Source organism: Ceratotherium simum, chromosome 6 (assembly GCF_057802395.1).
Source record: "Ceratotherium simum simum isolate JZ-2026a chromosome 6, ASM5780239v1, whole genome shotgun sequence".
Lineage (NCBI taxonomy): Eukaryota > Metazoa > Chordata > Mammalia > Perissodactyla > Rhinocerotidae > Ceratotherium > Ceratotherium simum.
The window spans coordinates 72,691,545-72,705,189 of record NC_141905.1 but is presented as its reverse complement, the minus strand read 5'-3'; the positions used below and the strand labels follow the sequence as shown (position 1 = coordinate 72,705,189).

General features: G+C 34.6%; 1 protein-coding gene across 2 annotated transcripts in view; it reads right to left on the bottom strand.

Annotated features, from left to right (window-relative positions):
- Positions 1-1,966: 1,966 nt before the first annotated feature.
- Positions 1,967-13,645, bottom strand: part of NHLRC2 (NHL repeat containing 2) — a 61,600-nt gene continuing 49,921 nt past the window's right edge. Inside the window, exons 11-12 of one of the 2 annotated variants that reach the window (XM_087432634.1) lie at positions 9,453-9,700; positions 1,967-6,268 (exon numbers count right to left, since the gene is read on the bottom strand). In XM_087432634.1, the coding sequence (XP_087288760.1) occupies positions 6,206-6,268; positions 9,453-9,700 (311 nt within the window). In that variant the 3' untranslated portion in view covers positions 1,967-6,205. Of the gene's footprint in view, positions 6,269-8,588; positions 9,701-13,645 lie in introns of those variants that run through there. The other variant, XM_004428095.3, reaches the window with a different exon arrangement.

Below are 13,645 nucleotides of genomic sequence, written 5' to 3'. Positions count from 1 at the left end.
CTAATGGTCACTCTCATCTCAGCTCCCTGCCTCCTCCCATCCAAGGTAACCACTGTTCTTAACCTGGTAATTATTATTTCCTTGTTTTTCTTTTTTGACATAATTTTATCTATAGGTATTCCTAAAGTATATGTAGTTATCTAAAATTCTATAGAAATGGTATCATGCTGAGTGGAATCTTTTGGGACATTCCCCCTCTACTTCAATCTACTCTTCTGACGATGGTTATTTCTAAGTTTTTGCTTTTATGACATGGCTGCCGTGAACTATCCAGAAAATGGATCTTGGAATACAGTACTCTTGTGTACATATCTAGGAGTTGGAATCGTTGGGTCCTAACACCCAAAAACAGATCTGTGCATGTATGAAGCTTTGGCATATGGCCATAGGAAGGAAGCATGTCATTTTAACGAGGAAATACCTTTCAATAAATGGAGGTAGAAAACATGTTTATGTGTAAATCAATAATGCTGGATTCTTATCTCATACATACACAAAAAATCAACTCTAGGTGGATTAAGGACTTAAATGTCAAAAAAATGGGAACAAAACCTAAAAACTTTAAAATTCTTAGTAGAAAATGAGTTATCTTTTGTTGCCTGGAATAGGAAAATATTTTTTAAATGAGATACAAAAAACATTAACTTTAAAAAGAAGATTTATTAACCTTTTCTCAACAAAAGACACCTTTAAGGCAATGAAAAGGTACTTTATGTATTTGGAGAAAGTATTTACAATCACACAGTCAAGAATAGAGAGAGAATGTTTACAAGTCAGTAAGCACACAGACAACAGAAAAATGGGCAAAAGACACGAGTAGGAACTTTTTTCTACAGAAGAGGAAATACGTATGGCTAATAAAGAGAATGTTCCACTTCACTGGTGGTCACGGTGATGTACATCAACACCACAATGAGATACCATCTGACGTCTGAATGGCAAAAACTCCAGTCAGTCGGCGCTGGAGAGACTATGGACCCAGCGGCTCTCCTGTCCCCGGCCGTGAGTGTAAACTGGTAGAGCTGCTTTGGGAACAGCGGCCTACATGGTCTCTGCACTTCTTGCAGGTGAGTGTGTGATTGGCTGCTTCTCATCATTCAAGTTCAATGTGCGGCCTTGACTCTCCTATTTACCTTGTTATAGCAATGAGCCTTTTTTACTTACTCATTCTTGTATCTCAACTACAATGCAAGCTCTAGAGCATGGACCTTGTCTAATTTATCACTGGACCTAGAATACAGCATAAAAGAGGTGCTTGATAAATAGCTGAATGAATGGATTTGCAGTTCTTGATTTAGTGGGATTGAACATCTTTTCACTACTGTCTCTCTTCTATGAATTGTATGCTCCTATTCTTTGCCTAATCTCCAACTGGGACATCTTTGTCTTTTTAGTCTATAGGAGCTCCTCACATATTATATGAAGTAATTCTATGTTCATTTTATGTTTTATAAATATTTTCTTTCAGTTTTTTCATTTTAACTTTTCATTTCTGTTCTCATTTGCTATATAGATGCTTAAAATTTTTAAGTAGTCATACATACCAATCTTTCCCATTATTGCTTTTAGGTTTTAGGTCCTTCTCAGAAATGCCATCCCCAAACCCAACTATACGGATATTCTCCTTTGTTTCTTCTGGCACTTGTATTTTTTATTTTTATGTTAAGTCATTAATTCCTTTCAAATTCTGTGTATAGTATCAAGTAGAGATGTATTTTTTTTTCTTTCTAAATGCTCCCAGCACCATTTACTGAATACATCAGCTTTTGCGAACGTATTAAAAAAACTCCATTGTAATTATGAGTGCATGATTTTATTTGAATTATTTGCTTGCAGAGTTTTTTTTAATTATTATGTTCATTTCCCCAAAAGTTTAAATAAAAAATTGTGACTCACAAATTTCTAAGCAGTAAAATTATCTCATGATATACTTAAAACAGAAAGCATATTAAAAACAGAAACATGGTTTTAGAGAGAAAATATTTAATCTATTTCGTGAAAAAAGTGTACAAAGTTTTAGAAAAGAGTCATTAGGTTTCAGTGTACAGTATAAACACATTCTTTCTATAATCTCATGTATCACACTTCTTTTGAGTTGGTAATGAAGGCCACTGCAAAGTCATTCCAAACGATCTTCTGTTAACACATGCATTTGAAAAAGTCACTGAAAATAGTCTTGAAATAAACGTAGAAATACAGCGCTGTATAAAAATATATTAATCTGCCTACATGAAACACTTAAAAAATGCAGGCCAAGTAAATTTTTTTAGAAATAGACCACGTCTAGAAATATCAATATATGAACTTGTAACTTGGATTTTCACTGCATTTTTTATCTTTGGAGAAAAAATAAACGTAATCAAACCTTTGGAATGACAGAGATGAAGTCAGCACAGCAGGCCAACTCTATTGTCAGAAATAAGACCACAACTTCATCCACACAAAAGATGAGAAAGAGCTGGAGTCTCTAAAATTTGACAAATGTATGAAATATTACAATTTGAAAGTGATTATACATATATATCTCAATTGCACAGCAAACTTTGATTTGTCCATAATCTACATGTAAAGTAAGGACAGCAAGGAAAATATTTCTAAACTGGCTCTCAATGCATTTTAACAGTGGGAATTTCAAACTTTTTTTTTTATTAACCTATGTAAAATATAATTAGGAAGGTATACTGCAAAGTAGAGAGAAATTAATTTCAAAGTCTCATAGGATACTGTTTTCCTCTTTTGGAAACTGAGACATTAATAGGAATTCTAGAAAAAAAAATTTACCACAACTAAATTACGTTATTTGTATAACCACAGTTCTCACTGAAACTTCTACAGAAACTACTGTTTCTGAAGAGAGGGAAGCCTAAGGAGTGGAGAGGAGTGGTAATACATTTTTTACAGGTAAATTTGGACAACGAATATCACAGGCATGCATGAACAGTACATTCCAACTCTTCACAAACAAAAAGGTGTTCACATTTTGAATAGTGCAATGAACACAACAGGTAGCCCATCCTGCACATGCTCACAGAATGAATGTATTTATGGTGGGACTAAGAATAATGACTACAATTTCTAAAAATAGAAGATAGTTATACAGCAGTCTTACATTTTCAGAAAGGAGCATCTCTATTTTTACCCTTAATTACCATAATTTATCAACTAATGTTTTGCCTTATATACATTAATAACATAATATTTTTCATGAGGATAGCACATAAAGAATCATAAAAACTGCTGAAACTGGGCACATGTAAACCTGGGGACTGACTTTTTTCTCTACTTCTTAGAATTATGAGGGCTCACTTCACTTTATTTCAAACGTTAAGTACGTAACCAAGTGTATTAAAAGCAAAAGGTAATAAATCCTGTTTGTCCATCTACATAGCTTCAAATTTGCAACATTAAAAAAATCTGACAGTTTTGCTTAACTCTGCATGACTGAAAAACAGCAGGTCTCTAAGTTGCTGGTAAAGGGCAAGGAATTCATACCATGCCTTGACAGTTACAAAAATGCTTTTGAGGCTATGGTTGTTCAGTGCTCCTTTGTGCTTGTTTAGTGCTTTTTAGTATATGGGAAGCATATCCGGAAATACTTGCGATTCTTTCCTTTTGGTCTTGGGCTTTCAACAGAACAAAACGTCCTTTGGTACACTTGAGAGTGACACGCCAGCGAAGAAGAGGGACACACCAAACAATGAATAAGTATAACAACTAGGCAAACATTCCACAACAAGTATCTAGGGTTTTCATTTTCCAACTCTAACCTTTGAAAATAATTAAACCAAATCAGCACGCTAAGACATGGAAGGGGTGCAGTCAGAGGAGCTGACCAGCGCTGCGTTCTGCTCCACCTCGCCCAGGCCCTCTGTGGTCAGACGGGCAGCCTGAGAGCCAGAAGCAGCCAGTCTAACCTGCCGTCTGCTATGTGCAAGGTTTGTCGGTCATGGTATATAGGCAGATTAGGCAAGTCGCTAACTTTTAATATCATTCTTTATACTACCCTATTGCAAGGAGATGGGAAAAAGGCAAACTTAATTATTCAGGATAATATAGTGACTTATATTAGTGAGAATTCTTCATTAAAATAAACTATGTATGTGCCATAGGAGAAAAAGGAGGAAATCTTAGTGATTAACAGTGAATTCTATTTCTAAAGTATGACATTATTATTACATTTTTAAGTTGATGTACATTTCCTTATGGATTTCAGGAATGAGATTTTATAACAAATTCTAATAACGTTATTTAAGTCAGCAAACTATTTAACAATGAAAAGATGTTTACATTCTTGTACCTAGATGATCATGAATCATAATCAGCAGTACATAGCATCTTACTTCACTCCTTTTAGTAGTACCTAAAGCTGGAATAATAGGCTGACCTGGTGAAAACTTGACTACAATAGAATTGCATATATTTAAGTCACTGTGGAGGGTCCACATACCTCAGTGTTATTTATAAAGCAAGTAAGCAGAGGACTTTAGGTGTGTTAACAGATTGGCCAAATATTATGTCCCTAGAGCTCACTTTGGTTATTAAAACAAAATTTTCTTAAATATGAATAAGTTTTTCAGGGTCTGAGACAGTCCTGTCCCTAAGAATTCAGTTACACTTTATGACAAGGTCTTATAATTACCTTTTGAAGACCAATTAAAAATAGCATTGTTGGAACTAACACTGAAAAGCTATTTAATTCTTTAATACATCCATCTGCCAAGAAAAACTCTGGATAAAATCTGAATTTAACAAAGAATGTTACACAAAATCTTTTGGGAAACAATTATACAGACTGTTCCAAACCCTGAAGGATAAGCATGTATAATGAAAAGTCCAAAAGGCTAATGTAATTAAATGGATTTAATTTAAATTTCAAAAACAATCATCACTAGGACTTGTTTGGTTCTTTGGATAGAATAGTTACTATATATAACTATGAAAGATTTATGTTTTTAAGAAAACTGCTTTGAGGCAATGTAGCATGGTCGTTGAGCAGACTCATCCAGGCTGGGCCATTTCCTAAATGCGTGATCTTGATTACGCGGGTGTAACTGCTTATAACTGAACTTTGAGTCTGTTTCCTCAGCAGGGAAATAAGAAAAAATAGTACCTCCCTCATAAGATGTGTGAGGATTAAATAGTTAATACATATAAACCACTTAGAAAAGTGCCAGGCACATAGTAAGCACTCAACAAATTTAGCTATTCTTATTACTTTATTTAAATACTGCAAAGGCTTAAAAAGCATTCAGAAAAGAGAGTAAGTCTTTTATTCTGCAGTTTGTTTTTACTCTACATCTAGGAGTAGAGCTAGGAATCAGGAGACCTGTGTTCAAATAAAAGACCCATCACTCACTATTCATCCTTCAATCATTCAACAAAATTGGCTGAGCAACTGCTTATGCCAGGCCCTGCTTAGCATCAGGCATTATTCTTGGAGCTCTGATCATTACACATGTCACCAACATTCTAAAGCTGTTTCCTCATCTGTAAAACGGACATAACATCTACTTGTCTGATTCATAAGGTTACTCTGAAGCTCATGAGGCAAAAATGCATGAAGGCACTTGGAAGATTTTGTGAAGCACCACCAGAGTATAGTATAGGAATGTGACTCAGGATGAGTATGTCTGGACCCTCTCAGAGGAAGTTTATTATTCATAGTTCCAGAAGGTCTTTTTAAAAAATTTTAATAAACCCGTAGGTATGCTTCTTTATAAATAATATCGTTTATAAAATAGTAATATGCTTTATTATGCAACTGTATTTCTCGTCTTGAATCCCAACTCTATGGACAGTATTAACATATCAAATAGTTGGTAGAGAAACAGTTTCCTTTAGAAATTGAAGTTGCAATAAAAATGTCAAGCCATGTGTTTATGGTCATAAATTATCATTACTATTAACTAAGGCAATAACTAGCAGTTTCATTAATTACTAAATGCTTTACAAACACAATTTCATTGAATCCTTAAACCAACCCCATGAGGGGTACCAAGCGACTGCAGAGCCCCTGCTCTTCACCACCACACCACATTACACAATGAAAACACCAGAAGAAAAAGCCATCATCACTTCTGCCTTCACCCAATCACATACGTAAGAGAACTAGTAGATCAAAGAGCTCCAAACTACGTTCTGATGTTTGGTAATAAAACCGACTTTACAAGAGCTACTATATATATATAAGTGCTTACTATTCAGTTCATTTTAAATCTTTAAAAAACATTTCCCGTTGTGTTTTTTTTTTTGGGAAAATAACACATGGCTCACTGAAAAAAAAATACAGAAAAGTAGAATTAAAATAAAAATATCCATAATTCCACCATTCAGGAGAACCACCTTTGACAGAGTCCCTCTGCATATATTTTTATGCAACTATGAATTATGGAATTTAGTTTTTGATGATTGTTCTTAAACATAAAGCCAAATGTAATGGCTACACTGAAGTCTTTTTAATTGGCAGATATAAACAAACGGTAGATTTTGTGCAAGCAGAAAATTATATTACAGAGATATATATTTTCAATATCTTCTCAAATATTCCAACTATGGAAAAACAAGCAGAGAGTAACTCAGTGTTATTAGCTCAAAAGTATATTGGCCATAAGAGAAACTTATGGGAGAAATCCTTGACTTGATCTTTGTATCTGTCTTATATATATACACACATACATATATACATAGACACATACACTCATCCACAGATATTCAACCTTCTTTTGGCTGTTAAGATTTATAGCTTTCTGCAGGCCTTATAATACTATAACTACATATATCATTAGAACAGTTAAGGAGAGAACTTTTAGTCATTGAACTTTGCCAAATTTTAGTCATTGAACTTTGCCAAAGCTACACTTAACAGGTGATTAAACTATAAAGTGAATAGGTTAAATATTTGCTTGAGACAGCATCTGCAAGACAAGCAAAATTCTTTTCAGGGATCATATCAATCCTGAGTATAAACTCAGAAAAAAAAAATTCTATTTGTGAAATGATACCACAAATAGTGCCGAAAAAAGCAACAAAGCAGGAGAATAATTTAGGGCCAAGATTCTAGGTATTACGTCAAAGTGTGTGTAATGCCACATTACTGGCACTTTGATTAAGGTGACTTACACTAAAACCTTACTCTTTTTAAACTATCACTGGATATAATGCTTTATGCATGAAGAAAAGCAAAAGTTAAAAATATACAGAAGTCCTTTTAGAAAACAGAAGGCAGACAAGGATAAAGTTTTTCAAAATAAACTTTCTAGTGCTTCTTCTTATGTAAGAGGTTTATGTTAGTCATAAATTCTAGGACCTATTTATATTGCTTTAGTACGATTTACAAAAAATCCTACTAATCCATGTAAATAATATTTTGAATGTAAACAATGCAATCTGGTGGCTAGGTAAGAATGAGAACGTTCAATAAAACTGTACTTTGAAAGTCAAGAAAAGTATAAGCTTAATACTAACCAAAAACTGTCCAGACAAAGGGACTATTAATAGATTATAAGAAATAACCTTGGATTTTTAATGTACATGAAAATACATACTGTATGTGTTTGTGTATAATATTGAAAAATTAATGATCAAGTATTTCTGAATTAGCAACATATATACACTTCCTTTATGCACACTTCCTTTAGAGAGTGAAACTGTTTATGTCCTTAAATAGGAGAAGATTAAGCCAAAATATTCTCATCCTGTCCAACTGGAAATGAGAAGTATAATAATCAAATGAGATTAAAAAATGACTACAGCCTATTCTCCATAAAAGAGAATATTAATGTCATACATCCTTTTATTACAGAACAACACATTTTTTTTTGTGGGGAGAAAAGGTTTATGAGGTAATTATATATAATTTTAAACAGGATTCCTTTTAACGTGACATTTATACTTCTCTCTAAAAATAGCTTTAGCAGGTTACAAATTAAATGAAAGTCATGATCAATGCATTTCCCTACTTCAGAGACTTAGGGAACCTGAATAAAAGAAGCAAATAGTATGTTCAAAACTATATTTCAAAAAAATATCAAGAAATGGGCAGATGATGATGCTTAAAAGATTACACTTCAAATTTAGCATTGTTTTTGAAGGAGGGGAAGGCATCTTATGGTGTATCGTCTATAAATATTTATTCAATAAATATGACTCACTTGATGTTTTTAAAACCTTGTAAGCTGATTAAATCACAAACGTTGAATCAGTTTTAGTAAAATCAAGAATAGGCTTTTAAATAGTTATAAAGAAAACTTATGATAAAAAAACTTTCAATATCTTCTAGTAGCTATTTCTTTTGGAGTTTTAAAAAACCCCCCGAAACAGTGTCATCAAGTCACTGTATATTTCAGCCTTAATATTTAAAGAGCAATATATTAGGATATACTATACATATTAACGCCATGAAAGTGCTTCACATTGAAATTTTCACTTTGAAGGCTTAAAAATGACTTTCAAAAACATCACAATAAATGATCATGATTTAAATTCTGAATATGGGAACCAAAAAAAACCAAAACCCAACGAATCTGCATTTAATTCTTACAGGTGAAATGTAAATTTCTAAAACAACATACATATCCATTTACATCAGATTCAGCTGTCACAATTAATTCTTTATTGTTAAATAGTATCACAGACAGTAATGTTTCCCTCAGTCCCTTTCTCCTTGAAAGTCATAATATTTCTGGGGACTCATTCATCATCTGGTAAGACTGTGTTCATTCAGAAAAAAGTCAAAGAAGTGAGTATGTATGTCCTGAGAGACTCTAACTTTTTCTATACAGAGTTATAAGGCATTAATAATGGTATGTTAAAATAGTAAATAATTTGTAATAAAAATAGACTGAAATTCTCTTTTAAATATATCTCAACTGAGAAAATTGCAGAAGAGAACAACGAACATATTTACCACCTAGGTACTCTTTTAAACTTATACTGTGATGAAGACTTCTTTTTCTTGGCTTAAAACAGACCTTATGCCTTGAATGGCAGGTGTCCTTATACCAACATGTGGACTGGATCTTAGGTTCTGTTTAAGGTTATTGTGAAATTTACACATTCAAATGTGCTGCTCACAATTAACAAAGGTAGAAAAAGTTAGTTAAAATATTTGGTATCATTATTGTTATCAGTATTCACTGCAAATTATTTCATGATAATATTCTATACTATAGTGTGGACTTAACGTCTTGTGCCAAATAGCAGCATAGATTACAAAATCATGGTTCAAATAATGGTCAATGACTTAGCTGGTACACAGCCAGAATGAAGGAATTTGTCTATAATAAATAAATAAGGAGCATAGTTTTACTTTAATATCAGTCACTAGAACTCAGCAATGATTTTCTTAGAATCCAGAGGCAGAAATGAAGTTTCTTTTCATAAGTTACAGCGATGGTAAGGATGGAGAACAGGCGGCTGTGGCGACTGAGTTGCTAGACTGCTTGCTAAAATACATATTTGAGCTCTACGGGAGCTCTGCAACCTTGCTGTGTATCGGTTACTCGTAAAGGCTGACTGAACAAAATTCCCTTCATCATACAGGCACTGCTGTCTGCGCTACAGTAATAAAGAAACACGGTGACAGATATAACGGCTTCAAGAGATACACAATCTCCAGGAATCTGTAGTGAGATTGTTGGTTGATTGGAAATGCTCTCTATTTCTCCAAATGGTATCTGTCCTTGAAGAAGCCATTCATTGCCTAGCAAATAAAAAGGTAAATTAGTAAGACTATTAGACGGGTAGGTAATGAGACAAACGTTATGAAGACTAGATTCATTCAATTAACAGATATTTACAGAAAGCCTCTAACTGCCAGGCATTATGCTCTGTGTGAAGGACATAAATATAAATAGGCTATATTAAGACCCATGAGAAGTTCCTAGTCTAATGATCTTGATATCAAATTATTAAAATTCTTCCTTTGAACACTGTAAGATAAATTATAAGTTTGTGTGTATTGAAATCAACTTGAATATTGCAAATATGGTTACAGATCCCTAATCCCTGAAATTAAAAATGAAATCTATTAAGTTCTAGAAATAAACAGAGGATGCTTCAGAAAATAGATCATTTTTACCAGATAAAAGTGTTCAGGAATATAATATGAAAACCATAAAACAATCTAGGGAATACAAACATTATGTACAACTCTGCAGTGACTTTCAAGTTAAGATAATGATGAACTTTACTGAATATCCAAAGGTAATAATCAAAAAACAACACTTTTTTAGAAACAACTAACACTGCATAATTCCAACAACGTAAAACAACGTAAAAACTAAGAGATTTTTGTCTACCTCACTTTGATACATAAAACTCTTCCAAGACTTAAATACATAGATTATCTATATAACAAAAGTCTAATAAACCACTAAAAACCTTTAGACTGCTAGTATTAAAAATTTTTAAATGTCTTTATTCATCAGTGCCTTCTCTCAGAAGGAACACCCGTGTCATATTGAGGAAGCACATACTTACACTGACATTAGCTTTAGAAGGGGTTACATATCAAGAGCTGGCATTCAGGAAATGCAGGACATGCTTTCCTGCCATTTTAAATAGAAAACACTGAACATAATCTAATGACATATCAATGATTCGGGGCCACCTGGACAAAAAATAGACCATTATTGAGTAGTGATGAAATTCTATGTCTACTTTTTAGTTTTTCTGGCTTTTTTTTTCGACCTTAGGATGAGTCAACAGACTCAGGCAGCTGCTTCTGCTGGTCCTCTCCACTTCTCCTAGTTTACTGCTTCTAATATTCTGTTGGTTGAAAAATGAAATTTGAGAAAAATATGTCAAATAAGAGGAAGGAGAAGGTGAAGGTGACAATCTAGAGTTAAGTACAGAGCTTATATGTAGGAGGTTTAAACAGCTCTTTAAAAATTCTCTTTAAAATTCTTTGGACTTCTTTGCTTATTTCTGCACTGAGGAGGATGTTTTATTTTATTTAATGTTTGATCTTGCTAAATAGAAGATTAGTGGGGAACTGCTTATATTTTAAATCAAATCAGGAAAATAATAAATTGTGCTATTTTAATGTCCAATTCTAGAAATAAAACAAAGAAAATGTTTCTTTAGATATTTTTCAGATACATCATAGGTGGGATTTGTGAATTTATAATACGCTAGTGGTGCTTTTATGTTGCCTTTTTTTTGGCTTAACACCTTCACATATGCTGACAACTTTAAGATTATATAGATCAAAATGTAGTTAAAAATAAGTGTTTCTGTCTCTAAATAACTGGCCAAGAAGAAAAAATGTCATTTAATCATAGGTTTACAAATGTACTCTAAAAAAATAATTTTCAAAAACCTTAAATTATTAGGATTCTTGCCTGAAAGCTTATTTGCCTCTATACAGTAAAAATGGAGTCAATACCTCAGACAAGTGATAAAAGAGCTAAGAATTTTTCCTGTAGACTACTTCACTTTTCCTTTAATACTATCTATATTTTGTATTCTAATGACTCAATATCAATTAATTTGCATTTGACAGTTAAACATGTTAATCTGTCAATACCCTATTTTAAAAATCAATACACTGCTCTTTAATTTCATACATAGAAATTAAATTAACAGTGATCTCCAATCGATGCAATGCTTTCAGACTAATGGATGTAGACAGAATAGTTAAACTGGCAGTCGAGGACTTTCTCTGAACCTACAGAGGACTGAGGAACGGCTGGGATTTGAGCACTCTCCTGTCCACCAAGCTAGCTGTGAACATCCTCCTGGTACTGCACGGCTCAGCCCTCTCCCTTGTGGGGAGTAGGTGGGGGTGGTTTCCCCACAGGCTCAGTCAATCACTCCACAGCCAGCCTCCCAAACTCTAACCCAGCAGCCTCCTCCTGACTAGTCTACCAAGATCTCTCTGCTCTCTGGGTGTGGATACCAAGTGGGTAGTTGCAGGACAGTAGCTGCTGCCCTGAGAATGTACCAAGGGAAGAAGGCATAAAGCCGGGATCTGGGTAACGTACAAAAGAAAAGTGTGTGAGAGGGCATGAGGGAGGAGGAGTCGGGCAGGAAATGAAAAACTGAGGGAGAACATGTGAAAGAGCGTGGGAGACTATGACAGAGGAAGATCAGTAGAGAAGGGAAGTCAGAATTTAGTCCTGGACCACTAACATTTTACTCTAAAATTGTTGTCCATTCTGCTAGAGATGTTGGAAAGCACTGCTATGAGGCAAGCGGTATACTGAATCCTTATAAATTAATAAGTTCACACTATGATTCAAACACACATTCAAATCTCTACATAACTTATAGTAACTCAATACTTTTGACAATAGACTCAAACAGGGAGTGTTCTTAAAAGATCACAAATCAGTGAGAGAAGACAAAGGCTCTGCCTGGAGACTGATCACATTATAATTCATTTGTATTCAATTACACATCTTCCAGCAATGTTTTCTTCTTCCACCTGAATGGCATAATTTTAAGATATGGCTTTGGCATCCATTTTCTTGTAGTAAGCAAGTAATGGGGCTCAAATTCTACTTCTGGCATCTTGAAAGAAGAAACTGCAGCTTCAGGCTTAATAAGTGGTAAATCAAGCCCTAATGATACTACTGCACTCAAACGAGCAGCAACTACACGAAAGCTCTAAAGCATTTGATAGACACTATCTGGACAAGTAAACGATAATAATAAATAAAACCACCAAAGAACTGAGTTGGAGAGAGCCTATGTCAAGCAAGTTACCTCAGGTAAAAGAAAGCATATGCTTTTAAAAGAATATCATACTCAAGGGGAAAATCAATTTAATTCTTTAGAATCTCTGAGATTTCTATCACTGTATTGTGGGAAGGTATAGTAGTAAACACAATTAATACAAGATCTGGACTCCCAGACACCTCAGCTGATGGATCATTACCTGGCATTGCAGCAGACCTGCTGATTAACGCAACTCAGTCCATACTCTACCCACACAGACTGCACCCTTGTGGCTAAACTGGGCTGAAGAAAAACTGCCTCCACGTGGACTCGCCTGACTTTCAGCTGGTGATAGCTAGCCTCAAGGGCAGCCTGCAGGCTGTTCAGCAATCACACTTTATTTTCCTCGTGTAGTCACGCTCCTACCCTCCTGGATGACCCTCTGTTCTCTTCAAACGTCCAAAACCTTCTCCCCTCACAGCTGATGGCCATGCTTCCCAATGTACTAAGAAAACAGAAGCATCCAGAAAAGAGCTTCCACAGCACTTACCTCCACAGCCTGCCCATCTAGACTTCTGGGTCACACACCGGGCCTTCTCTCCTTACTGTGGAAATGTCCACATTCCTGGCACAGGCCAGCCTTCCACTTATGTACTAGAGCCCATCCCCTCATATCCTAAGGGATACCCACCCCCACCACATATCATCTGTTCTTTTCTCTATTGGATCTTTGCCCTCAATATAACAAACATGCTGTTCTCTTAACTCCACTTTCCCCTTCTAGCAATTGCTCCATTTTCTCTTATCTTTTTAGCTAAACTCCTGAAAGAGCTGTCTATATTTGCTTTCTCCAGTTCCTCTCCTTCTATTCTTGTTTAACCTGCTCTAATCAGCCATCTCCTCCATCACTCTGAAACGGCTCTGGTCAAGGACATCAACTCTATAACATTAAATTCTCATTCCTTAGCTATCAACAGCACTTGAC